The sequence below is a fragment of the Trachinotus anak genome, unplaced genomic scaffold (assembly GCF_046630095.1).
Source record: "Trachinotus anak isolate AG129_WGS33_773 ecotype Australia unplaced genomic scaffold, CSIRO_AGI_Tana_v1 ptg000007l, whole genome shotgun sequence".
Lineage (NCBI taxonomy): Eukaryota > Metazoa > Chordata > Actinopteri > Carangiformes > Carangidae > Trachinotus > Trachinotus anak.
The window spans coordinates 633,649-661,588 of record NW_027273858.1 but is presented as its reverse complement, the minus strand read 5'-3'; the positions used below and the strand labels follow the sequence as shown (position 1 = coordinate 661,588).

The 27,940-nt window shown below is 43.7% G+C and overlaps 1 protein-coding gene across 1 annotated transcript in view; it reads left to right on the top strand.

Moving 5' to 3' along the window:
• slc30a6 (solute carrier family 30 member 6) overlaps positions 1–27,940 on the top strand; it is a 53,266-nt gene that overhangs the window by 14,645 nt on the left and 10,681 nt on the right. The window contains exons 5-10 of the mRNA XM_071479826.1: positions 11,483–11,525; positions 12,188–12,253; positions 15,049–15,129; positions 17,650–17,685; positions 20,505–20,599; positions 24,684–24,732. Of these exons, the coding sequence (XP_071335927.1) occupies positions 11,483–11,525; positions 12,188–12,253; positions 15,049–15,129; positions 17,650–17,685; positions 20,505–20,599; positions 24,684–24,732 (370 nt within the window). The remainder of the gene's footprint in view (positions 1–11,482; positions 11,526–12,187; positions 12,254–15,048; positions 15,130–17,649; positions 17,686–20,504; positions 20,600–24,683; positions 24,733–27,940) is intronic.

Below are 27,940 nucleotides of genomic sequence, written 5' to 3'. Positions count from 1 at the left end.
GCGTGTGTGTGCTTTGTAGTGGGCTGTGTGAGTGAAGCAGCAGCACTTAAAACCATTTCTCTGCCTCAGCTGAGCTGTCCACTGGCTTCACTGTGGCCGCTGTGACAAGCTTATATTTAGGACACTAAAAGACATGCACACTCACTGGAAGACACACATCCCAACAAGCACAAATTCAGACTCACACACAGGGAGCAGTGCTCGCAGGTATGCAAGGCCAGGGTTTTAAAGTTAGAGGAAGGGCGTCCTGTTGGGAAAGTAATTTGACTATAAAATGCAAATGTTTCAGTGTTGCTCTCTCTCATTAGTGGTGAGAGTCCTGCATACAGCTGTGCAGTGAGACAGCTGTGCGGTGAGACAGCTGTGCAGTGAGTGTTTATGGTCAGCGCAGCTCACGTCTGCCACCAACATTAAATCCTCTCCGGGATTCCATCACTCAGGAAAACGCTGCCATGAAAGGAACAACGTGCAACCTCACCCCTGTTCACCCACTCTGCCTGCAAATACTGCAGCATAACACACACACACACAGTGAGGGGTGGCGTCGGGTTTAGTGCAGAAAGGAAGTGGAGGACAGAGGTATCGAACACACGGGGGAAGGTGACACCGCCGTCGATACTCGGCCCCCGATGAGAACAGCGGGAGCAGACAGCCGCCCAGTCTCAATACTGTCAGTCAGATTCCTACTCATGTCCGAAGTCGCCTCCACTCACAGGGTCAGGAAACATTCACACGTTCACACAGGAAGTAACTGAATCCATCCGCTGTACATTTATAATTACTGCTTCATACTTCACTGTACTACTGACAGTGTGTGTGTGTGTGTGTGTGTGTGTGTGACAGTCTGACCACACTCTTTGCGCGTGTGTGTGTGTGTGTGTGTCAAGGCCAATGAGATCACTTCATTTCTTTAGCTGTCGGCTAAAAACCGTGAGGATATGGAGCATTCAGTGTTTGTCTTCCACCTCATTAGACTGAGGCCACACACACACACACACACACACGTATACTTATGTGTTGTGCATGAACAGATATTTTGTTCACAGGTTGACACCTGCAGACGCAAAAAAGTGGAGACAAAAAAATCTGTATTTTCCAGCAAACTAACTAATTGTACCGAGGTCAGAGGTCAGAGACTTATGCCGCATCCTGTTTCCTTCCATCTCTGATTATTCAAATGAACAATGTTGTTCTGTCCCAGTTCAAAGCTTCACTTGCTTTCTGGCCTCGTTAGTACGGCCACATCACGTCTTTATTTCCATCCACAGGTCTTATTATAATTTCTGTGCCGTGGCCTTTTTATCGCAGGTGTACAGACACCTCAATAAATTCTTAATATCATAATATAATATGTCCAGCTGGACAGTGACATAATATGTTGTGCTTATTATATATTTTATAGTTAACAGCGGCCAGAGTTTAGTTATTTAGACATTTGTCCATCCGTCTTTTGATCTACTTATCTTTGTATTTTTTGCATGCACCTTTATTGTGTTATGTTTTTTATATTGAGGTTAAGCGTGGCCCCCTCTGTATGTTAACAGTTTTCTTTGTTTTGTTATTTTCTCTGTGGAGATTTTACTGCTCACTATGAAAGTAGGGTGGAAGTATATATAAGCTGTATAGCAGTGTAGTGTATCGGAACCTGTCAGAGGAGCAGTGGTGGTCTAAAGGTCAGAGGAGCAACTTGTGACTGAAAGGTCACCAGTTTGAAAAAAACTGCAAAATCAGTTCTTATCTGATCTCTCATCATCACCGCTGTGCCTTTGAGCCCTTGAGCAAGGCCCTTAACCCCAACTGCTCCAGTGGAGCTGCTCCATGGTCACCAGGTCAGACTGTGGTTGTACTGAACAGCAGTGAAACTGTGAGTGTGACCAGGATGTTCCTGTAAGAGAGAGCTGCCTCTCAGTGAAACTAACCTCAATAAATAAAGGTTCAAAAATTAATTATTCATGATAGATGTTGATTTTTCACAAACTGGCTCATATGGCCTGAATGTTTCCTGTAGGATATGATCTGTTTAGTCTCTAAGCTCTGAAGAAGACACACCAGAGCATAAACATCAGCTTAAAGGGTAGATATGTAAATTTTCTCTGCCACTGAACATGCTTTCTTGCTGGGAGCAGGTGGTGGTGACAAGAGCTTCGGCCATTGCTGTCTTTACGACACAAGAGGTTATAATCTGCCCTCTGAGCAGCGCTGCAGAAAGTGACAACACAGGCTGGAGCTAACTGGTTAGCATGCTAACTTCTGAGAAGAAACTGTGAGGAGTGTTAACAAGAGTTAACATTGGTGTTTCTTTCCACTGCTGGAGACAGCTGTTGGTGAGTAAAGAAATGAAATCTGATGCTGAACTTGCAATGTTTCTTCTAGACTGGGAAGTGAACAGCTGTTAATGCTAACGTTAGCTATGTAGCAATAGCAAAACTTACAAATAGCTCCTTATAGGAAACAGAACTGCGCTCCGCAGCTGCCAAATGTGCTCCTTCATCTTTGCAAGTTTTTATCATTGTTCACTGCCTGCAGTGAAATATTATAACTGAGTTACATCTTTATCTCAAATTTATTTGAAAATAACTTGGTGATCAGTTTGTTCCCAAGTCTTTGGTGAAAATTCAGCATTTGCTGCAGCTTCTGCTGTTTCTTTTTTTCCAGGGCAGCTCGGTCAGTCGGAACAGTTGGCATGTTTGGAAAATGTGTACATCTAACGCCTCCAGTACATTTCTGCCTTTAGTTTAAATGAAGCATAACCCACATAGTCTGTCCACACACGCACACGCACGCACGCACGCACACGCACACGCACGTCCCCACTGACCCCCCTTTGCAAGTCTAATGCCATGTTCTAGAGCAACTGCCACATTGATGTAGACAAAACCTCAAATGTACGCACTGTACATTCCTGGACGCTGCTGCAGGAACACATGCAGGAAAACACACACACACACACACACACACACACACACACACACACACAGACAGACACACACACAGATGCTGCTGTGGACCCATTAGCTCATGACTAACGGCTTAACAGACGTGTAAACACACACACTATACCATAAATACACACATAAACACACACACACTGCAATATGGTTCCAGGTTCTCCTCTGGGCTGTCAGTCTGTTTGCAAACACAGACACACACACACACACACACACACACACACACATACATACACACACACAGTGGTATAGACTTCATGGGTGCAGTGAGGCAGTTAACTCTTGGTCGACCCATGAAGCAGCCGAAAGAGATAATCAGACTGCAGCTTATCCAGACCCAATGTTCCTGCTCTCGTGTGTGTGTGCGCGTGTGTGTGTCTGTGTGTGTGTGTTAGCGAAGAGAACCTGGGACCAGATTGCAGTATGTGTGTATCTATGCATTTATTTCCAGCCCACTGAGTGCAGAGGGAACATGGTGCTAACAGTATTTACACATGTTTTCTAAGACTCACATGAGTTTAAAGTCTTAGTGAGTCTTGTAAAGTGAGTAAAGATCTTTGTGTCGTGTCTCACATGTGTTGTGAGTCATTGTCGACCTTATGGGACGAATATGTGAGATACATGCCCTGCTGGTAAAAGGAAGAGGGCAGTGAAACAAGCTTTATAAAGTTGTTGTGGCAAAGGTGTTGGTGAAAATCGCCATTTACAAATCCATCTGACAGAGAGCAACATTAGCATGAATTAGAAGAGGTGTTTGTGTCCACCTGATGAAGGTACGTCCAGCACTCGTTCTCTTCTAGCTCCGATTTGGTCTCTACCAACTTATGAGGAAGAACATCTGTCTCCTTAGCTGCCAGATGTTCCACTTTCTCCACCACCTGGTCTCTGACCTCAGCTGAGCAGGTAGCGTGTGGTGAGAAGTGTCAGAGACTGAAGCAAACCATAAATGTGCTGTAAGCTAAACGATGCTAACATTCAGTGGAGGAGCAGTGTTGGTGATAACACTTGTCAGTATAGAAGCTGTGCTCTGTCATTTCTATGTGGCTTCTACTGCATTTGATTTTACATTGAGATCTACTGCGTTTTAATTGACTGTCCTCTACTACACTCTACTCCTGTTGACTCGACTGAACACAGCTGGTGTGTGTGCTCATGACTGTGGGGTTGTGTGTCCGTTTGTGTGTCTAAGTGCTGTTTAAGCAGAGTCGTTGTTGCACTGTTGCTGAAACATAAGCTGCTGATGATGATTCTACAGAAGTTAGTGTGTCTGTCTGTGCATCTCTGTGTGTGTGTCTGTCTGTGTGTCTGTGTGTGCGCACAGTCAGCCTGGTCCTCCCATATCAAATTGTGCAGTGAACAACTGGATCAGCTTTCAGCGTTTAACAAAGGAAAGACATCAGCTTTTTGTCTCACTGGACTGAACACACACACACACACACACACACTGAACTCGCCTCTCTCTCCTGTGTTACTCTCACACTCCTGTCTCCTTGTCTCCTCCCAGCTGATGGAGCACAGTCTGTCCTCAGCCTCCGTCTGTTTGTTCATTTCTTCTTTTTTTAGTTTCAGTAACTAATGACTTTTTGATTATCGACAAATCTTCTGATTCTCTCCTCGATTATTCACTATGTTGATAAAATGTAAGAAAGTCTTTGTATTTTTCGAGAACCTACAGCGACATCTATAAATGTCTTGTTTCGCGCGACCAACAGTTGAAATCTAAAGATATTTAGAAGAAAACAGAAAAGGAGCCAAAAGTACATATTTGATATTTATAATAGTGTCGTGTTTTTTCGCAGCTTGTGTGTTTGCGTTCTCTCCGTGTGTGTGTGTCTGTGTGTCTGTGTGTGTGTGTCTGTGTGTCTGTGTGTGTCTCTCCAGCTGTTTTTCGGCCCAGAGCCGCTCTGAGAATCCAGGTCAAGTGTCTGTTCCACAGACGCATTAACACACCTCCTCCTCCTCCTCTTCCTCATCATCCTACTCCTCCTCTTCTTCCTGTTTCACTCCCCTCTTCTTCACTTTTCTCCTCCTCATCGACTGAATCAGCGTGAGGAGTTGTGTGTGTGTCGGTGTTGTGTGTATGTGTGTGTACTGTTGTGGTATTTTAATCTTTCAGAGAAGATGTGATGGTGTGAGATGGAGACAGAGAGAGAGACAGTTTTATTATTTTAACTTCAAAAATCTGCAAACAAAAGTTTTAATTCCTGAAGTTAGAGCTTCACTGGATTCGTACATCGACAGAATTTGAAATTCCAGAGACCAGTTTTCTGTATCTGTTCATGTTCTTTATTTTAAATATCTCTGTTTCTGTAGATTGTGACACGAGAAGAGATGATGGACTGAAAATTTTTTTGTTTTAACAAAAAAAAAATTACATGAATAAAAGATGAAATAATTAGTTGTATAACTGTAAATTTTGTGACTATAAGAACAGACTGAGACTTTTGATAAAAATAGATGTGATGAAGAGGAGTTGTCGTCACATGGTCCTTTTTTGTCTGTGCTGTTGTGTTTTGCTGCAGCAGTGTTTGTGTACATATCCATGAGTGTGTTTGTTTGTTTCTCATCCACACGGTTGAGTGCACAGCGGACAAATGTTTGAAACCATCGTTGTGAGGACACTTTGTCTGGTCCTCACAGCTCCAGGAGGCTGTTCGAGGGTCCAGGACTGGGTTTCAGGGCTCAGATCAGAATCTGGTTCAGGTTCAGGTTCAGGGTTTTGGATTGGTATTTATTAGTGATAGGGCCAGGGACTGTCCTCACAACTATAGAAAGAGCTCTGAGCTCTGAGCTCTGAGCTCTGAGCTGTGTGTGTGTGTGTGTGTGTGTGTGTGTGTGTGTGTGTGTGTGTGTGTGTGTTTGTGTGCTTTGTCCCCAGGGCCTCAGTGTTCCTGTGTGTCAGAACACAGCTGGTGAAGCAGTGCATCCCATAGGGCCTTTGGTACAGCCAACACACACTCACAGTAACCGTGTGCGTGTGTGTGTGTGTGTGTGTGTGTGAGATCAGCTCCTCTTACTCCCCAGACAGCCGCCACATCTGCTTTTCTGTGTGACTCGATCACCTAAACACACTGATGATGTCTGTGTCTTTAAAGGGACATTCCACTGCAAAACACTCACATTTACAAATTTACAATCATTTTAATTGCTATTATTGATTTATCATTTTTTATAGTATGTTTCTAAATGATAAAGTGTCAAAAACCAGAATCTTGTAATGTTTTATCCAACCAACAGTCCAGCAGCCAAAGATGTTAAAATGATATAAAACATTTTAGAAACTGGAACATGTTTGACATTTAGCTTTACAGTGAGAATGAAATAATATTAGTATTTAGAATTTTGATCATAAAAATGGTCAGTTTTCATTCGCAGTATTTAATACCTGTATTAAACAAAACCGATTTATTTTAGTCAGTCAAACAGTAAATGATCTGTTTGATTAATTATTGCTGATATTGTTGGTTCTGACCAAGCATCAGCCTCCAGGCTGAAACATGAAGGATAAGATCATAAAAATGCTTTTATTCTGAAGCCGAGGATCAAGTCAGCATCAATCTGAGCCTTGTTTCTTATTCTGAAACTTGATGAAGAGGCTGCAGCTCAGCAGGAGCATCTGAACATACCAGGACTTTGTTTCATGAGGGCAGTTTGGTTTCAACAGATGATGTTACATTGATTATCATCAGCAGGGGGCAGCGGGGGGGTCTGCAGGGTCCAGGGTCGGGGCACGAGGGGCATTAAGACGGGGTGTGTTTGGTTTAACGTATCAGTGCCAGCTGCCTCTCAAATCCCACGTGGAGATGTGAGAACGTGTTTTACCTCATAAATGGACGCAGCAGAGCTTCGGTCCAGTTTCATATGGACAAGAGCTGCCGGGGGGGGGGGGGTGGTAACAGGGGCATCAGGGAGTGTGTCTGTGTATTAACCATTGGTAGATGTGTGTGTCTGTGTTTCCTCATACAGTGTGTGATGGTGTCTATGTGACCAGGATAAACTTGTAGTGTGTGTTTGTTGTGTGTTTGCGTGTTAATATTAATAAACAGTGTTGTGATCAAATTTCGTGTTGATGCCCTGTGTGTGTGTGTGTGTGTGTGTGTGTGTGTGTGTGTGTGTGTGTCTCATGTTCGTCCCTCGGTGGTCAGCAGTGTCAGCACTGGGCAGCGTTTCCAGCCTCCTCTTCATCTCTCCTCCTCCTCCTGTATCATTCCATCCTTCATCATTCTCTCTCTGGTCCGTCTGTTCCTCCTCTTCCTCCCTCTCACCTCAGTCTCCTGTCCCTGTCCTCCTCCTCCTCCTCCCCCTCCCCCTCCCCCTCCCCCTCCTCCCTGAGGATCCTCCTCACCGCAGCAGTTGAGGCGTTCGATAGAAGCTTTTAGTTTACATCTGCAGCTCACAAGAGCTGAGTGACACCACGACCAGCTGTGTGTGTGTGTGTGTGTGTGTGTGTGTGTGTGTGTGTGTGTGTGTGTGTTCTGGGTCTCAGTTTACTGTTTACCGGAACCAATGACACTAAGCTGCTATTTGCTGTGGTTAGCACATCCAGCTCCTGATTGTGTGTGTGTGTGTGTGCGCGCGCGTGTGTGCGTGCGCGCGCGTGCGTAATCAGACTTTGTGCCTTCACCTGAAAAAAACCACAAAAATCAACAAACTGATGATTTGAATCAGAGAATGTTTGATGGTCTTCATCATCGTCTTGGATCAAGTTCTGAACCAGAAACAAAAGAACAACATGCACTGGTCACATACACACACACTGTGCGACACATGTTACACACTTCGTCACATCTTTACAGAATCTACACATCATCAGCATCTTTGACTCACTGGAGTTCTGCCTCCGTCAGGATGAGAGAGGAGGCACCATACAGATATTTAGATTCTGTACGTTTCATTGGTGTCAGATTATTTATTTCATATTATTGTGATGAAGGCTGATTCAAGGGGCCCCTGCCATTTTTTACAAAGGACCCCAAAAGATTAGAATCACCACTGGTTTGGCCTGAATGTTTCTGATGTCGACTTACATGTAAAAGTTTCACACTTCAGCTTTAAGTTTCTTTTACTTTACTCTGCTGATAGTGTGTGTGTGTGTGTGTGTGTGTGTGTGTGTGTGTGTGTGTGTGTGTGTGTGTGTGTGTGTGTGTGTGTGTGTGTTTGGGTTGCTCCTCTGCAGACACCATTAAATATTAATCCTGCTCGTATTTCTCCTCTCTCATCTGTCTATCCACTCCTCCTTCCCTTGCTTCCTATTTAAATCCTTGTATTTCCTTCCTCCTTTCTCTCCTTCCTTTCCTCTTATCCTTCCACTTTGTTGCTGTTTTAAAGGAAATAAAAAGAAACAACACAGTGACAGATGAAAGGAACAACAACATAAAATGAAGCTAAAGGAACTGAAACTAGTGTAAGAAAAGAAAAAAGCTAAGAGTAAATGGTCCTCCTCTCCTCTCCTCTTATCCCCTCCTCTTCTCTCCTCCTATCCCCTCCTATCCTCTCCTCTCCTCTCCTCTCTCCTATCGATCTCTCATGAAAACAAACACAAGGATTTTAATCCCTCATTCTGTTCTGGGTATTGAGTTCAGGCCCTGTGGGGCAGCTGTGTGTGTACATGTGTTGATGTGTTAGTATGTGTATGTTTTGTGTTTTTGTAGTTGTGTTTCACGTGCATATCATATACACTTCTTATTGAGTCAGTGTGTAGAGCTGAATAATGTCCTGTCTGCTGTTTGTTGCTCTGGTTTCATCCTCATGTCCTCTGGGTGTCAGTGTTTGTAAGCAGGAGATTTATAAAAGAATTGAAAAGTGTGTGTGTGTGTGTGTGTGTGTGTGTGTGTGTGTGTGTGTGTGTGTGTGTGTGTTGTGGTCTCTATGTAAACCTATCCGGGTACAGCGAGGGGAAATTTCAGCCCAGGTATTGATCCGGCCCGGCCTGTTTCAGGGTCGCTGTGATGTCAGCGTTTGTATTATTATTGCTTTTATCATCTTCTGCTTTTAATTCAACACAACAAGACGACATCAACCCTCACTGATCCCTGTGGAGACGAGAGCAGATCAAAATAACAGGACGCAGCAAAAGAAAAATGGGCTTTAAACAATAAAGAGAACTGAAGGTGTCAAAACCATCCACCTGATAAATAAAGTTCAGAAGCTTCATGAATCAGTTTTGGTGAAGTCACTTTCATTTAACTCCACTGTACTGCTGAAGTTAACAGCCTACAGTTCTCAATAGATGATGAAAATGTCACTGTTGTCATTAAAAAAAATTTCATCCTCCTGATGATCAAAATGATGATCAGAAGTTAAAGGTAAAAGATACTGGAGGATTTACTCACCTGACCTGAGCATGTCAGATCTTAAAATTCACATAAAGATCTGACAGGGACCAGAATTCATAATTAGTTTATATGATACTTATGTAGGCTAATGCTAATACTGCTCATACTATTACTGAAAAGAGTTCTCCAGCTGGTCAGTTGTGCACATCCATAAAATCAGGCGACTCACCAGAGACAGATTTAAAAACAGCCTCACGTGTCCTGACGCCTGAACTGCCATTTCATTTTACACCACTGATTCAGTCAGACGTCACGTTCACGTCAGCTGATAACCTGTAGAGAGTAACTACATTCTGCTCATGCCGTTTCGCTTCACACTGGAGCTTTTTAACTGAAACTTATCACGACAGTTAGGAAATATGGTTGTTCAAGAGTCGTCATTTCTGAAAGTCAGCAGACAACCTCCCGTACAGCTGAGCAGCATCTGTGTTGTAGATGGGCAACTCAGTGGCTTTGGCATGTAGGCAGATAACTTTGCCTTTCTCTGACTGGTCCATTACTTGTCCAAGTCGTCCTCAGTGAGCACAGCTCCGGACTTATTTAAATCTCTGCATGAATCACAAATACAATACATAACATTGCTCTATTTGCTTTATTTGGCTTTTAAAGTGGGAGCTTTAAACACGTGTGCCTGTCTGTCAGTGGGTTTTTATCCACTCTGGCTCGTTCTGTATTTAAAGTGATGCTGAAGTTGTGAGTTTTAGGGAAAAATGTACAGGGTGATGTTTCAGACATGAGAGTGGTGAAGGATGCATTTCTGAACGGGGCATCACCAGCTCCACTTTGCTGTGGTTTGCATTGTTAAGCTGTTTTTCACATTCAGTGTAACGTTGAGTTGAATGTGCACATTTTAATTTAATGTCCTCTTTGTTATGAAATGTCAGTGGTTTGGTTTATTCTGTAGTTTTTAGTTTCCTCCTCACAATCTGTTCCTCTCTCACCAGTGTTGACGGTTGTCTCTCACTCTCTCTCACTCATTCGCTTTCCTGTCTGCCTGTCTGTCTACATGTCCATCATCCTGTCTACCTGCCTTCTCACCTCTCTCTCTGTCTTGTCCATCTGCCTCGATCTCTCGGTCCGTCCATCTGTCTTCTCTCTCTCTCTCTCTCTCTCTCTCTCTCTCTCTCTCTCTCTCTCTCTCTCTCTCTCTCTCTCTCTCTCTCTCTCTCTCTCTCTCTCTCTCTCTCTCTCTCCAGCCATCGATCTGTCACTCGGTCTCAGTCCTCCCGCCTGTCTCTCTCCCTCCCTCTCTCTGCTCGTCTGTCTCCGTGGGTCTTTGCCGCGGGCCTCTCTGTCAGGATTACACGCCGTCAGGTTGGCCAACATGGACGCCGGTGGTGGGGAAACAAAATGTTCCTCTCAGCACAAAGCCGCTCTAATCCGCTCTCCTCATCCCCCACAGCAGTGCCTGATTACAGAAAGCTGGTTGGAAGGCATTAAGGCGGACAGACAGGCGGACAGACAGACAGTTAGGCAGACAGGCAGACAGAGGCAGGTTGGCAGTGAGTATTTAAACCAGGCCAGTTGGACTCTCTCAAGCTGGCTGGTTAACTGACTGAGTCGTTTATTGGCTTGTTGGCTGGCCGACTAATTGGCCCACTAACCTGCTAACTGACTCTGTAGCTCACCTGGTGGCTGGCAGGTGGTTAGCAGACAAACTTGTTGGGCAAATATCTCTTCGAGTAATTGCTGACTCGGCGGCCGACTGAGGTCCTGTTCAGACCTGGTGTCTTGTATCCAGATGTGTTAAGGTTGTGTCTGCCTCTGCTTTTAAAGCTCCACCCAGTCTAAAGGTAGATGTCCATGTGTTTGTGATTATAAAGCAGGTCTAGGTTCTATATGAATACTATGAAAGTATCAAAGCCTCAGTCCACAGAGAAATGCACACAGCCTGTATTCAGAAACTGAGCCTTAAAACCAGCCGTCAGGACTTCTGCAACTTTGTGATGTCACAACAAAGCAGTCACTGCCCTCAGCCATGCCCCAAGCCCCACCCACCCGGACCCACCATCCAACCTTGCAGGATTTAATTTCTCTGAGTGGCTTTCAGAGTCTGACACTGCGGTGGTTCACTGTCACCATCAAAGTGATGAATCCACTGATCAAACGACTGACTTGGTTCTTAGGGTCAAAATGTCTTTACACTAAACCTTGTATTTGAGTTGTGATGGTCTTTGTGTGTCTGCTTTGTCGTTTCAGCCTTGACTGCCTACACGTACCTCACCATCTTCGACCTGTTCAGGTGAGTGTGAAGAGAAAATACATGATGTTACTCATCAGCTTTGTTCAGAAATATTATGCACATCAAGAGAAACAAATCTCAGTGTCTCTACTATCTAACGTGTTTTCAATATTTTATATTTAACTTTGCTGCACTTACCAATGGCGGTTAGAGCCCAAACAATTAGTCAATTTGTTAATTAGTGACAACAATTTTGACAATTGATAAAAATTACTTTCCAAGCAAAAAGCTCTATTTTGTTTTATGTAATTATAAAGTCCATTTAAAGACTAAATTATTTAATATCTAACAGACCAAACACTTAATTGATTAATTGAAAGTGATGAGTGATAATAATCGTGACGTGGGTGTGGTTTATTTTGGAGCTTGAGAAATGAACAGTCAGATGAGAGGTAACACTGTGTGTGCCTGGGTTTTCTGTTTCGTAGGGAGAATTTCCACTCATGAAAAATGGATTCTGGGATTATAATGAATAACAGATAAATTACAGAGGAAGTGAACTTGGGCTGACCTCTCTGTTGTGTATGTTTCTGTTGTCTCTCACTGACTGTCCTCTCCTGTCTGTCCCCTCCCTGTGTCTTTCTGTGTTTCCCGTCCCTCCATCAATCACCTGCTTTTCTCTTTCCCTGCCATCCTCACCTCTCTCCTCCGCCGGCCTGCAGTTTGATCACCTGTCTCATCAGCTCCTGGGTCACCATGAAGAAACCCAGTCAGCTCTACTCGTTCGGGTGAGTTCACTGTAATAATCTGCACTGTGAGTTTGAGTCTCTGAGAAACTAGTTCAGTCATTTCTCCTTTGATTATAATGAAAATATAGATTTTTCTACTGATGAAAACAAACCTGAAAACCTGAATTTAAATCAACTTTAAACTGTAATAACTGTGAAGGATTATTACAGTATGAACACCTGCGCACCTGCTTATTCATGCAGTTCAGCCAATCATACGGCAGCAGTGCAGTGCACAGAGTCGTGCAGAGGAACCAGTGCTCCAGAGAACTGAGGCTGTTTGAGATACTCAGTGAATGAGTATCAGTATCAGTCAAAGCTAAACACACACACACACACACACACACACACACACACACACACACACACACACACACACACACACACACACGAACAGATAGCATCAGCAGTAAAGCATCTGTTACTGTTGTCTGGATCAGCTGAGCAGCTCATAAACACACAACTTCGTCTAAGTCAAACACACAGCTAGTTTGGTGTGTGTGTGTGTGTGTGTGTGTGTGTGTGTCAGTGAAATGGCCAAACAGTGTATTTGCAGCTGACAGGTGACCTCTGACCTTTATGTGTGGAAGAGTGGCGATCGAATGGAAATCTGCTTTTCAGCTTCACTTGGCTCTCATAATGCGTGCGTGCGTGCGTGCGTGCGTGCGTGCGTGCGTGCGTGCGTGCATGCGTGCATGCGTGTTGTGTAGATCTGTGTTGCAAACTGTAGTTAATTTGGTCCATGAGAAGGTGTTTGTACACACATTTCTACAGGTGCTGCGTCTGACAGGAATCTACCTGTGCATTTATTTAAGCACATTTTCTGCTGAAAATAATCTAATAAAGGCAAAGATTCAGCTTCACAGAACAGATGAAGAAGATGATGATGACGATGATGTGAATCCTCATATGAATCCAGCAGACAGCAAGTTTTCTATGTGGCGCCCTCATAGATTAACCACAGGCTGTTGGGTCAGCGTGTGACCTCTGACCCAGCAGCATGGAGGGGATCAGGCCAAAGAGTGGGCACTAAGAGTGTGTGTGTGTGTGTGTGTGTGTGTGTGTGTTCATCTTACATTCCCAGTAAACACAGACCACCTATTAACCTGTAGGTGTCTGTTCATCGGCTCATCAGGTGCACACATGATCTCACTTGTAGTCTTTCTCACCCACACACTTCAAGACACAGGGAGAACAGAGAAACGGACAATGTCAACGTGGAACTGTGATTAAATTTGCAGCCTCGCTGTTTTTATATCTGTTATCTCAGTATAAATGTCCTCACGTCACCTTCTTAACCCTCTGCATGGATGTGGTCATATCTCTGTTGCATTAATCCATGTTGCACGTCACTCAGCTTGGACAGGAGCTCTGAGTCCACCATCAGATCCCTAACAGTCAGGTTTAACAACTCTACCCACCGACCGCTCGCTGAGATGATGCTGCTCATCCTGGACAGATTGCAGCAGGATCGACCCCGTGACTTTATGATGAGGTCAGGGAGTCAGCAACAGTTGCAAGCTCGGCCCAGCGCTGGCTTTCTGTTAGTGTCGTCCACCTGTGTTTTAAACAGTCATCGCTCACAATTCTCAAGTTTATGTAACTAAACTTGGAAATTCATTTTTATAGATGACATAAAATGACTTGTCAGCTGTTTTGGTAATTGATAAATGATCTGTCAAGCAGAAATCACATAATAGTAAACTGAACATAATAGTAAACTGAACATCTTTCCCTTGGGCTCTAGAAATGGCCCAACTGGCATTCACAGGCATTTTTTTTACTGGTGTCTGATGTTTTTTATTAATCTAATCAATTAATCAGGAAAATAGTCACTAATACCAGTAGTATTCAGATTAATAGATATTATCTGCAGCCCAAAAAAGAAATATAGATTTGTTTGATCAGTATGAATGTCAACATTTTCTGCAGCTGTATCTGGTCTCTGGAACATCTGAGTATAAACCCACTGAAGTAATGGTCATCTCCTCTCTCAGGCTTCTCTCTGGAGCTCTAGTAACAACAGGTCACTCAGCCAATCAGAAGAGAGAATCAGAGCCTCTGATTAAGGCTCAGTTTCTGAATACAGGCTGTGTGCATTTCTCTGTGGACTGAGGCTTTGATACTTTCACAGTATTAATGTAGAACCTAGACCTGCTTTATGAGATACAGCGCTGAGCTTCCACTGAGCTTCAGCAGCTTCTTCTTGTTGACCACACTGTCATAATCATGTCTGTGGGGCAGAGTTAAGTTAGTGCAGTGGTCAGTGCAGAGGTTGTATCAGGATATGTTCCTGTGTATGAGCATTAAAGTCTTAACAAATAAAGGGGTTTTTTGTTTTTTTTTTTTGATGGGATGAGTTGTTTCTACAGTTTGGATTGAAATGTGTTGTTTTAGTGCCAGAGGTCGATGAGCAGCAGTGAGAGGAGACGTTATCATCCACTTTCACTCTCTGGACTTGTGCTGGTTGCCGATCTGATCAAATGTTGACAATTGAAAATGCAAATGAACATACAAGTTCCCTCAAGCTAATCAGTGAACTATGAAGCCCAATAGTGAGCCTGCTAATGTGCAAATTAGCAATTAGCTAGCTAACTTGTAAAGGCCAGACAAATGACATTTAAATATCGTTACAACCCTCAAATGATCGATCTCCAGAGTCTCGGCCCTCTTGGTGGCGGTCCTGGTGACCCTGGACTGAGGTCGTGTGGGTCTTTGGATGAGTGGACCGGTGTGTGGAGGATGAAGAGCTGCAGGGTTGTTGTTGATGTGACTGTGTGTTTCTTTCTCTCCAGGTTCGAAAGACTGGAGGTTTTGGCAGTTTTCGCCTCCACTGTTCTCGTCCAACTGGGAGCCTTGTTCATCCTGAAGGAGAGGTGTGTACATCCCCCTAGAACACACACACACACACACACACACACACACACACACACACACACACACACACAGAGGCACGCACGCACGCACGCACACACACGAATCAGTGATGTTGGCCTTAAAATGATACAACGAAGGACAAACTATGAGTAATGAATTAATCACAGTGGGATTATTTTGATAACCACAGTCAGTATTTAGAGCCACATTAAGATCCCCTGTCTCTCTCTTTGTTGTTCTCTATGTCTCTGTCTTTGTCTCACTCACTTTGTCTCTCTCCATTAAAATTTCAATTATTTCCTTAGCGTGACTCAGCACAACAACAGAGTTAATATTTCCAAAGCAATACACAAAATATTTCCAATTGTGTCTTTGTTTTTAGTCTTTGTTTTTCTGCTCCGCTCCACACAGGGTGCATGTTTTCCTCCAGTCTCAGCTCTGTCAGCTTTATCATCAGACTATTTAGAAAATGCAATAATTGGACCGCAGGATGTTTCAGTCCCTTCTGCACAGACGTTTTTATTTATTACATTATTATATTTATGACATGACATAAAAAAAACAAAGAAAAAAAGTTTTGGACCCATCAGACTCTAAAAATTAACACGTGAACACACTTTTAAATATGTCGTTGATTGTGATGTTAACTTCATGTGTAAAAACACCAAGATCTTGTTTGATAACGCACACAAGGAACGACACAATTTTTAGCCAAACAAATTGCATTTGTGTGTGTGTGTGTGTGTGTGTGTGTGTGTGTGTGTGTGTGTGTGTGTGTGTGTGTGTGTGTGTGTGTGTGTGTGTGTGTTAGGGGTTGAATTTTTTTAGGGCGGAGGGAATGTCACCGCCTGGCTGTATCTGTCATTGTGACACACACACACCTCGAGGCGCCCTGTGTGGGGTTGTCTTGCGGTCAGTTCTCAGTGAAGGGAGGGGTGAATTAACCAGAATAACAACACACACACACACATACACACACACACACACACACACACACACGTGCAGGTCAAGCAGTTGGCACACTGCCTGCTAACACTTTGATGCACAGACACGTGTGTGTGTGTGTGTGTGTGCGCGTGCATGCATGTGTGTGTATGTTTAGTCGTCAGTGACTCTTAATCTGTTTATTCTGCTTCGTTCCACTGCAGCAGAAAAACTGGTCTCTGATTGGTTAACAGGTGTCTTCAGGTCAACATTTTAACCTCTTTTATAAATCATAGCTCAAGTTGTGTTAACCTGCATGTAACCATAGCAACAGTACAGATGCTCGGGACACTGGTAGCACTTGACCACCTGTTTAAACTGACTAGAACAAAGTGACTGGAAACACTTAAAAACATGGAGGAGGATTAAAAACACAACTGAGAAGAGACTCTTAGTGACTGTTGTTCTCCTTCACCTCATTGATCATTTATCAGTATTGAAACATTTAATTTTTCACTCCACTTTATTGTTGGTTGCCTGAAGTGGAATTAAATTCTGTTCAAACGTGGTTGGCTATAATTTTGATATGACATCATATATTATTCCTCCATGCTCTAATGGACACGTTAGTGATTGTTTTTAACAATGGTAAGTAGTAATTATATTATTTCAGGCTGCATTCATGATTATTCCCATTCTTGAGTAATCTGCTGATCATTTCCTCGATTAATCAATCAACCATAATGTGAGGAAATAGTGATGGTGATGGTGATGTTTCATGTGTTTTGTTCAGCTCAATCAAAAGTCCAAAACAAAGATAATTATTTCATAATTGTAGAAGATGAAGAAAACCAGGCACAAAGTTACTAAGTCCTCACATTTGGATCCAGAACAGAAACCAGTGACTCTCAGTTTTACTTCATTAAATATCTTTGATTCACAGATTATCAGAGTAGTTTTCATTCTCTGTCGCTGAATCGACTCGTTGTTACAGCTCTGATATTATTATGAAGCACTTACAAATATCAGTTAATTGGTGTAGTAAATAATTAGGCCTGAACTTTCCTTCTGTTTCACTTCATATTTCACTTGGTTGTTGTTACCATGACGACGATGTTAAATAAGTTTTCCTTGGTGAAGCAGCAGAGACCCTGAAGGCATCGTATAAAAGTGAACATTTCTCCCCCTCTGAGCTGCTGTCTTTGTTTTGCCATTTCCCTGCGTGAGTGAGACAGTGCGCGCACACACACACACACACACACACACACACACACACACACACACACACACACGAGTGAGGTTGCCAGCCTGTACAATACAGTGAATGTCATGAATGGCACAGTAGGGCAGCAGCACAGAAGACAGAGCGTGTGTGTGTGTGTGTGTGCGCGCGCGCGCGTGCATGCGTGCGTGCGTGCGTGCATGCGTGCTGATATGTTTCCTGTTTTCTCTCTGTTTGTTCGCTCCTTGTCTCTTTTCATTCATTTCATTTGTCTCGATCACTGTCTCTCCAGCTCACTCACACACAAACACACACAGTCAACAACTCTGGCCAGGTGGGACCACTCTGACTGTGTTTGTTTCTGTTTTGTTAGTGTTGAGCGCTTCATGGAGCAGCCTGAGGTCCATACGTAAGTATTACCCCTCCACACACACACACCCACACACACACACACACCTCATCACACTCAAAGATAAACACAACATGATACACTCCTGTGTCTCCCTGTGTAAAAACACACACACAGTGCCAGCTGTTGTCGGAACAGAACATCCGAAACAACTGAGACAGACAGACAGACAGTTAGTTACAGACAGACAGATAGACAGACAGATACAGGCAGACAGACAGAGAGTTAGTTACAGATAGACAGATATGCAGACAGGCAGACAGGCAGACAGACAGACAGACAGACAGACATACAGTTAGTAAGTTACAGACAGAGACAGACAGGTAGACAGACAGATACAGATACAGACACAGACAGATACAGACAGATACAGACAGATACAGACAGGTAGACAGACAGATACAGATACAGACACAGACAGATACAGACAGATACAGACAGACAGACATATATTTAGTAAGTTACAGACAGACAGAGAGACAGACGGGGTGTCAGTGACTGTGACAGTGTTGTGTTCACTGTTCACGCTCTGACAGGGTGTATATATGTGTCCACACCAGCAGAGTTAATTAAACACAGTGGCCTCAGGGCGACAGCAGCTCTGTCCCTGAACAAACTAATATTTCTGACCCTCAGAAACAAACTGTGGTTTATTGAAGACACACAGATGTTTGCAGATGTTTGTTTTGTTTTTTTTACCAAAAAGTTCAAAAAACATTTTGTGTGCACGAGGGTCCACACAGCGACAGTCACTGCAGTGACTGAAAGTATTTCCTGTTGAATGACAGTGGCTGGAACTACTTCCTGTTGACCATCAGTGCTCAGCGTTCACAACAAGCCGTGACCTCTGAGCCGCAGACAGTCATCACCTGTGATGGACGAACAGTTTACGCTCCCTCTCTGTCTTCCTCTCTCTCCATTATAAAACAGATTAGCGGTGGCTTTTATAACCTAAAACACAGCGAGACTTAAACCTGTCTCCTGTGACGAGATTACCCCCCCGCCCCACCCCACCCCACACCCCCACCCAATTTCTCTCCTCTCCCCCTTTCTCTCTCTCTCTTCTTATGTGAATGAATGTGATTGGATGGCTGCTGCTAACCGGAGGGAAAGGTGTCTGCTGGGTAGAGACACAGACACACACATTCTCTCTCTCTTTAATCTGTTCTTTAAGGGGGGGGTTATCATCCAGTTATTGTGGCTCACCATCGGGCAGCCCTTCGCCTCCTGCTGATTGTTTGGACCAATTTGTAGGCTCTTAAAAGGATTGTCCCGTGTGATTAGTGTATTGAAGAGTACAGTATTGTGTCTGTGTGTGTGTGTGTGTGTGTGTGTGTGTGTGTGTGTGTGTGTGTGTGTGTGTGTGTGTGTGTGTGTGTGTGTGTGTGTGTGTGTGCTTTTTGTGCTTGCGAGCAGAGATCTGTATTATCTGTCTGCTAGTTTTATTTAGGAGAGATGGATAAGACGGATGACAGATGCTTCATGTCCTGAAACAATTTTACCTAAAAATGACAAATTTGTCTAAACAAATTAGAAATAAAAAAAATATTTCTAAAATATAATTATTGAATGTATGTCAGAAAGCCATGTTCAAGTCGTTCAGCCTGTTGAGTTTGTCTGGAATATAAACTCAGACAGTCGTCGCTCTAAGAGAGGAGATGTAAAACTACACTGAGATGGTTTTTGGTTCTTAAAACCACAAATATATCTTCTGATGGAGATCAACACTTCAGATAAAACACAGGAGAAGATAAAACATGGAGCTTTAACTTTTACAGGAAGTAAATGGAAAAGTACCCTTTAACTGCAAATTTAGATCATGGATGAGGTGTCTTTAGTACATTGTTCATCATGTGAAAGAGAAAGAGACACAGTTTAGTAACATGAACAACAGTGATGAAATAATCAGGCTGCAGAGGCAGAAACACGTCCAGCTCACATCGGAGACGCAGCAGAGACGTGGAACGTTTCAGACACGTCTTTGATCGGCCGTCTGGAGTGCGTCTGACGAAACTATCACTTCAGTTTTAATCAGTGCAGTTTTCCACATTTGGTTTGTTTTCTGCACAAAACTGTGACCTGGATTTGCCTTCGTAGGTTCAGCGCCTGCCTCCTTCAACTGTTTCTGGCTTCTGTCTCAAAGATAGGAGCATACACAAAATAATACCCAGTCAACAGTAACGGGGAGGCGGTGCTGGAGTTAAAGGTGTCATGGTTGAAACAAGGCAGACCACTCCCACCACCTGTGGGACAGCCCCCCAGGGTCTCCAGCCTGGCACCCTCACAGATTATAGAGGAATATTTTATTCTATATAGTAAAACCCTTCGTGATCAGGATCTTCACTTATTGTTTTAAACAGCAGATGTGACGAAGAACCAAACAGCTGCTCAAACAACAAATGATCTCACTGACATGGAAGATATTCAGAGAGGAGTCCAGGAGTCTGTGACCCCCGCTCAGTCTTCCATGCCCCCCCCCACCCCCCACCCCGCAGTACTGCTGTGATCCACTCACAGTCTCAGGAGCCTGGTCTCTGTGCTCAGTGGTCACTTAATTCTAAATCCGTTCCACCTTTACCAACCTCACGATGTTTTTGTGGTTCACAGACTGAAGGATGAGTTTCTTGTTGCAGATAAATGTCATTTTTTATAAAAACTGTTTTACATCATCTGGTTCGTTATGTGTCCTCTGAACCTGTCCCACAATGCACTGCTCTCACAGGTCACATGTTCACATTAGGTTTGATTCACATGCTCATCAACTGATTAGGACACAGTCCTGTTAACATGTGTGTAAAGTATTCGCTCTCTCTCTGCAGCGGTCGCCTGTTGGTCGGGACGTTCGTCGCTCTCTTCTTCAACCTGTTGACTTTGCTTTCTGTGAGGAACAAACCGTTCGCCTACGTCTCAGAAGGTACAGTCACATCCCTCCCAGTCCGACCAGTTCCTCCCACTGGTGTTTCTGACTGGAGTGGTGACAATGCACGCAGCTTCAGACAGAAACACCATCGTACCTGATTTGTTTTTTTAAGAGGCAGCTTGGATTTAGTGATTTCTGTGTCTTTTGGGTTTCTCCTCTGGATGGCGGAGGTTTGTTAATCCCCACCCACACTGGGGAACGGGGACAATTTGGCTTTTGTTATATTTTGGGGGATTATTGAAGTAAAATTAAATGCTGGCTCACTGTTCTGTTAGTGGATAAATCACAAATGGCAGCAGTGGGATCAGAGGTTAGTCCCTTCCTAATTGCAAAATCACTAAGTTATAAAACCAAACTCAGTTGTTTGGTCTTAAAATACGACAATTTGTGTTTTTCCAAATTGTTTTCCAAAGATTATGTTTGGGACATGCAATGCTGCTTCAAAAAAGACATGATGCAAACATATGGCAGCAGATATGAGATGGATGTTTGTCAAACTGTTGTGTAGTTGTGGTTCCAAACCTTTTCAACTTGAAAATCTCAAAAAGGTTGGTGACCTACATCTACGGTGGCCCTGAGAGCTCAACACACAGCAGCTTAAAGAAACACATGGAAATCAACACAACACAAACAAATCCAGAAAATGTACATGTGCACATGTGCTGCAAATACTCACAACAAAACCAAATACACAAACTCACCACACAACAGGAAGTGTTTCCAGGGGACACTGAAAAGTGATGAACCTGCTGGGACACAGTTGTTGTTTATTTCTTGGTTACTGTTGAAGTTAAAAACACTGAACAAGTGCACAAGGATTAATTATAATACATCTGTTTGAGTGTGTTCCAGCCGGGTTCATCACAGTTTCTCACCCGCTGTGTCCTCACAAATATACAACAATAACCAGACCACAAACACACAGTTCACACACTGTTCACATCAGAGAGATAAAGACCAGTCCAAGACTCACACTCTGTGCTGTCTTTATATGCAAACACTAAGACACACAGCATTCATGTGTAAGACATTGGAGACACACAAGTTATAGGTCACAGCTACATACAAACATACACACACACACACATACACACTCTCACACACACACACACAACCTCAGAGCTGCACACACAGATGCATGCATAGAGGCCAGGCCAGTGTCGACCCCAGGACATATTAACCTCACTGAGACTCAGTCTACTGCTAACACAGACAGACTAGAACACACACACACACACACACACAACAACACACAACAACACACACACACACAACAACACACACAGACACACACACACGGTAATATACACTGGGTTGTACCTGTGTGCAGTGGAATAATGTGCACAAACAAATCAGTGTCAAAACGCAAACACAGTGTAAACAGATTTTCACTTCAGTCAGTCGGGAGTGAAGGAGGAAGAGGAGACAGGAAGAGGAGACAGGAAGAGGAGACAGGAAGAGGAAGGTTACTGTGGAGAAGGAGGAAAAAGAAGAGAAAAGTAAAAGGTTGAGAGTTAAAAAAAGGAGTATAATACACCTCCATCCACTGATACATCCTTACTCCTCTCCTCTCCTCTCCTCTCCTCACCTCACTTCCTCTCCTCTCCTCCTTGCTTCCTCTCTTTTCCTCACTTCATCTCCTCTCCTCGCCCCAGTTCCTCTCCTCTCCTCTCCTCTCCTCTCCTCTCCTCTCCTCTCGTCTCCTCTCAGGCTGACTCACTATCTGTATGAACAGTCTACTGGTGAATGAGGTCAGTGTGTGTGTGTCTGTATCTGTGTGTGTGTGTGTGTGTGTGTGTGTCAGCTGTCTGCTCTTTCGTTCGGCGCAGTCTCAACATCACTTAACATCTGACATTTTGGGATGGGAGGGGGGTGAAACTACACACACGCAAACACACACAGGCACTTAACTTTGCAAAAACACACAATATCTCTCACTCATTACACACACACACACACACACACACACACTCTGATGGAGCGAGACTAAAAGTGCATTATGCAACCATGTTCCAGACAGTGGTAATGTAGTGTGCCAGGGGGCCAGGCGGGCAGAGAGACATGCCAACACACACACACACACTCAGATAGACATGCACTCATACACACACACAGATACTTGTACTTACGCTCACAAACATTGTACGCCCTCCTCGTACACACAGATCATAAATAAGTCACTCCATTAAAATGTTTGTTTAGACTGACTCACCCTGCTAGCAAAACAAACAAAACACACACACTCTGTCCCTCACACACACACACACACACACACACACATTCTCACACACACACACGCACACACAGACACTCTCACACAGACACACACTCACACACACACACACACACACACACACACACACACACACTCTCACACAGACACACACACACACACACACACACACACAGGCTCAGGTCTGAGCAGGATGAGATGTGAAGGGCCTTTGACCCGATGCAGAGCCTTCGGGCTTCACAGTGTCGTCGAACATTAAAGGTGGGGCGGCGCAGCCAAGCGAGAGCGCTTATCTTTTTTTAAAGACGAGTGGGCGATCCGTACCCCCCACCCCCCACCACCCATGAAAAAAATGTATTTTTGTCCCTCATCATGACAGAGAGGGTGACTGCTTCCTGTTTGTCTCAGCTGTTGAGTTTAATCAGAAATAAGAGCTGAGAGAACATGGTACCTGCACAAAGTTAGTTTAAACGGATCGGACGGAGTTGATGGAGTCAGCTGTAAAATCAAACAGCTGCGCGTCTTAATATTTAATGCAGCATTGAACTAGAACGATGTTTTCTGTTCCTGTCTCCATCTGAAACCTCAGAGCTCTCAGTTCATGTCAGACTATCCTCCAGAGGAGACCTTCATCAGAGGAAGTCAGCTTTACCAGAGCTGGAACAGTCGGCTGATTAATCAATAAATTGATTGAAAGAATAATAATCAGCAGCAATGACAGTCCTGCCAAACATTTTCTTCTTCCAGCACCTGATAATGAAAGATGTTGTTGTTTTTCTCTCTTTAGTTTATCACTGTGAAATTGTGTTGAAGGGTTTTGGGTTGTTAGCTGTTGATTTGAAGATGTTGCCTCAGGCTCTGGGAAATGTGACACGTGTTTCTCACCATTTCTGTCATTTCATACAATAATGTTTAATATAAATTTTTTAATGATATTTAATATAAAAGATAATTGATAGTTGCAGCCTGAATCTTAATAGTTTCGAATGTGTTTTTCTGAGAGAAGAAGTTGCCAGTCGTTAAACTGCCTCTAAAATGTCTCACAACCCAAACTAATGACAGGCTTTAAGAATGAGACTGTGACGTGTGAATAAAAGATGCATGACTAAATAAATGTTCCCCAATCCTCAGCCATGATTACACACCGTGTTTCTCATTCAGCATTAATGAAATCAGATGGCTGCAGAAAGCCGACGGAAGCCTGGTTCCTTCAGTGCATAGAAACACACAGATGGGGTGAAGCAGTGAACACAGCATCACACTGTCAGGCCACAGTCACAGGAAACCATGATAATCATCAAACCTCCCTCAAATGATACCAACTCAAGCTGAAATCTGGTGAAGTTACTACAGTGGTTGTGAAAAGTTTTGAATGCAACGCGTCTGTCTCCTTTTTACATGACATCTGTGCCTGTGTTCATATATATGCTCTGATTTATTTGGGTGTTAATGGTGAAAGAGCTGCCTGCCTCCACCTGCAGACCTGAACCTGATCCCTGAGGAGGACCATGATGTGTGAGGTCTGCTGGGTTGTGTTGGTCAGCTCTTGCTCTCTCTTGGTGTGGTTCTCAGTCTCCCGTGGCTGTGATGTCTCTGTGTTCACGGTGACTCCTGAAAGCTGTAGCTGCAGTAATGACGGTGTTAGAAACTGTGGCTTTGTTTCCCGCACACCTCGAGTCTTGTTGAAAGATTTTGTGTCAATTGTGTTAATACTAAGATATGTTGTACATTAACAGCATCTCTCTCTCTCTCGCTCTCTCTCGCTCTCTCTCGCTCTCTCGCTCTCTCTCTCTCTCTCTCCCTCCCTCTCCCTCTCTCTCCCTCCCTCTCCCTCTCCCTCCCCAGCGGCCAGCAGCAGTTGGCTTCAGGAACATGTGGCAGATCTGAGCCGAAGGTAAAAACCTCTCGTCTTTCGTTTTCTCTCCATCATCAGCAGATCTCAGTCGCAGGAAGGATTCACTTACACTGAGTCAACACACACACACACACACTCCTGACGCTGGTAAAACTGCCCATCCTGTGTGGCACTGCTGACACATCTGTGTGTCCAGGTTTGTGTATGCAAAGGCCCATATGGCCCTCCTCTGAGGTCAAAGGTTACCTTCGGTCAGCATGAGAGGGGCCTGAGTGTTGCTGCAGGCAAACAGATTGGCTCATTGATTGAGCTTCTGAGAAACAGCTGTAAGATCTGTTTACTTGTTGTTTTCTTTAGAGTACAGTGACAACACACACACACACACACACACACACACACAGCCCCACCTCCCCTGGATGATTTTGTTTCTAGGGTTGTAGGTCAGAGGTCACTGTAACTGTAGCCCTGATATCAGAGATCTTTTGGTAAAACTACACTTTATCCATAGTTCAGTGGTCACCTCACCTCTCAGGTGTGTGTGTGTGTGAACCAAACCAGCTGCAGTTTTTTCTCAGTTGTTTTCAGGATTATTTTTAATAATCTGTGGAACATTGATCTCCAGCGGTCGTGTTGGTGTCTGTGCTGATGTAGATCAAACATCGTCTGCATCACATTGTCTCAGGCAGGTTGTTCTGCAGGTTCTAAACTCCTCCACAGACACACGGGACACAGAGCACAAACTATTAGATGATTAATGGAGCAACAGAATATTAGCAAACATGACATAATAATCAAATAAATCGACTTGTATTTATTTTTCTACCTTTCACGGACTAAATGATTAATCAAGAGAACAATCTGCAGATTAATTGTTAAGAATAATTGCTGGTTGCAGCCTCCAGCAGCTCCATCATTCTAAACCAAGCATCAACCTCAGACTAAAACATGAAGCATCAACAGTGAAGAGCTGAAAGCTGCAGTTCCTCTAATGACCACTAGAGTCTGGCTCACTGGAGTCTCAGCCCTCACAGTTCTGATATGTGTGGTGAGGAGATGACACGTCAGCTCTGCACACGTTTATCCTCTGAGTTACTGCCTCATGAGGTCGTTGCATTAATGAGCAGGACGGCCAATAATACACAGTAAAGCTAATTACACTGTTCTGCACAACACAAACAATAACAGCAAATAGCATTTCTTCTAACGAGTTTCATTAAATCATTAAATGACACACTCCGTAGTAGTCCGTAGTTTTCTTCTTCCTTTATGTTGTCATGGTAACATATAGGCTGACTCCAGATCAGACTGATGCTGGGTGTCAACTGTTGTGATGAATATTACATCCACTGTGTATCACACATACACACACACACACACACACACACACACACACACACAGTCAGCAGCTCAGTAGGTGCAGGTTACTTCGGGGAGACAGCCTGGAGAGTTGTGCAGCAGGGCTGGGCTGTGATTGGCTGAGAGGGCAGAAATGAACAGGACGTCCCAGCCTAGTTTCCACTCTTTGACTGTGTGTGTGTGTGTGTGTGTGTGTGTGTGTGTGTGTGTGTGTGTGTGTGTGTGTGTGTGTGTGTGTGTGTGTGTGTGTGTGATGCCCTGTATGCCTTCATACAAGCATTTTGTGTGTATGTGTCTTGCAGAAGCTTCTCTGCATGTGTGTGCATGTGTGTGCATTTTCCAGTGTGTGTTTCCTTGACTATTGGTCTGTGAGAGTGAGCGTGTGTGTGTGTGTGTGTGTCACTGTCTGTGTTGTAATGACCTGTCCCCACTTAACCTCAGCAGGGTCTGGGTTATATAAAGCCTGCTGCTCTGTCAGCCTCACCAGCCAGAAGCCTGAGCTCTGTGTGTGTGTGTCTGTGTGTCTGTGTGTGTCTGTGTGTGTGGGTGTGGGTGTGTGTGGGTGTGTGTGTGCATGAAAGTTGCCATTGGGGAGAAGAGAGACAGATATTTAAAAAAAAAAAAATGTGTATGACTGAGAAAGAGAAATTTAGCAGATTTGGATTATGATGATTAATGAAATGTAACGTCTGCAGATCAGTGTCGTATATTTTGACTCTTATATTAAATTATTTCTCTTAAATAACAAGGTAGCTGAAGTTTCCTGTCCTCTTGTATTCATGTGCATCAGGGAAACGATGCGTTAATTCAGTGTTTTTCTCACCATCATGAGGTGCAGCAGTGAAGCTGAATGAACAAGAGGAAGAAACTGTTGAGAGCTCTGCTGCAGTGAGGAGGAAGGTTTTAATAATAAACAGCATGGCAGGAAAATGAAACCTTTCTGTTTGAAGTTTGCTCTGCAGCAGATGAACACTGAGCTTCTCTCTCTGGGCGGGAACACACACGTTGTGTGAGTCAGGAATCGACTGCTCTCAGTCAGGTGGCCGGTGACCGTTCACTATCAGCTCTGAGCGTTCAGACAGAAACAGACGCGACTCAGCAGCAGGTTTAAGGTTTAACACCAACAGCTGTTACTAAAGGAGACACATTATAAAGTGAATGGAAATGTTTAAATCTAGCAAAGCATCAGTTTCACATTAAGAATATGACGATGAGGAGTCTTTAGAGTCTGCTCCTCACTGTGGAGCCAACACAGCCCAGTATCAAGTGTTTGTTTTCTCTCTGCTTTAATCCCTCGCTCTCTGTCTGCAACGTGTCTGGATTAACACACACATACACACATCAGGTCACATGTCAAATTATATCAATGCATCAGTGGGGGATTATGGGATCGCCAGAATCGCCAATCTCATCCTCAACAACTCTCTCACTGTCTTATCTCTGTCTCTCTCTCTTTCTCTCTGTCTTTCTTGCGTTTGTTGGATCTTTACTTTTCCTCTCCTCCTTTGTTCCTCCTCCTGTTTTTCTAGTCAGTGAACTGAGTAACAGTGTTGGACTTTCTACCGTTTTTTGGGGCTGTTAATTTGAAATGAAAGTTAAAATGGCCAAAACACTTTGTCACAAAATTCTCAGATTGAATCTACAGTTTTGAGTTTTATTGTTTCAGCTTTGTCTTTCAGGTTCAGATAAATTAAGAAAATTATTTGTGCTTAATTACACAAATCAATAGACTTTTAAAAATTTAATGTTGTGACATCACAAAGTTCCAGAAGTCCTGACGGCTGGTTTTAAGGCTCAGTGTCTGAATACAGGCTGTGTGCATTTCTCTGCGGACTGAGGCTTTGATACTTTCACAGTATTAATATAGAACCTAGACCTGCTTTATAATCAC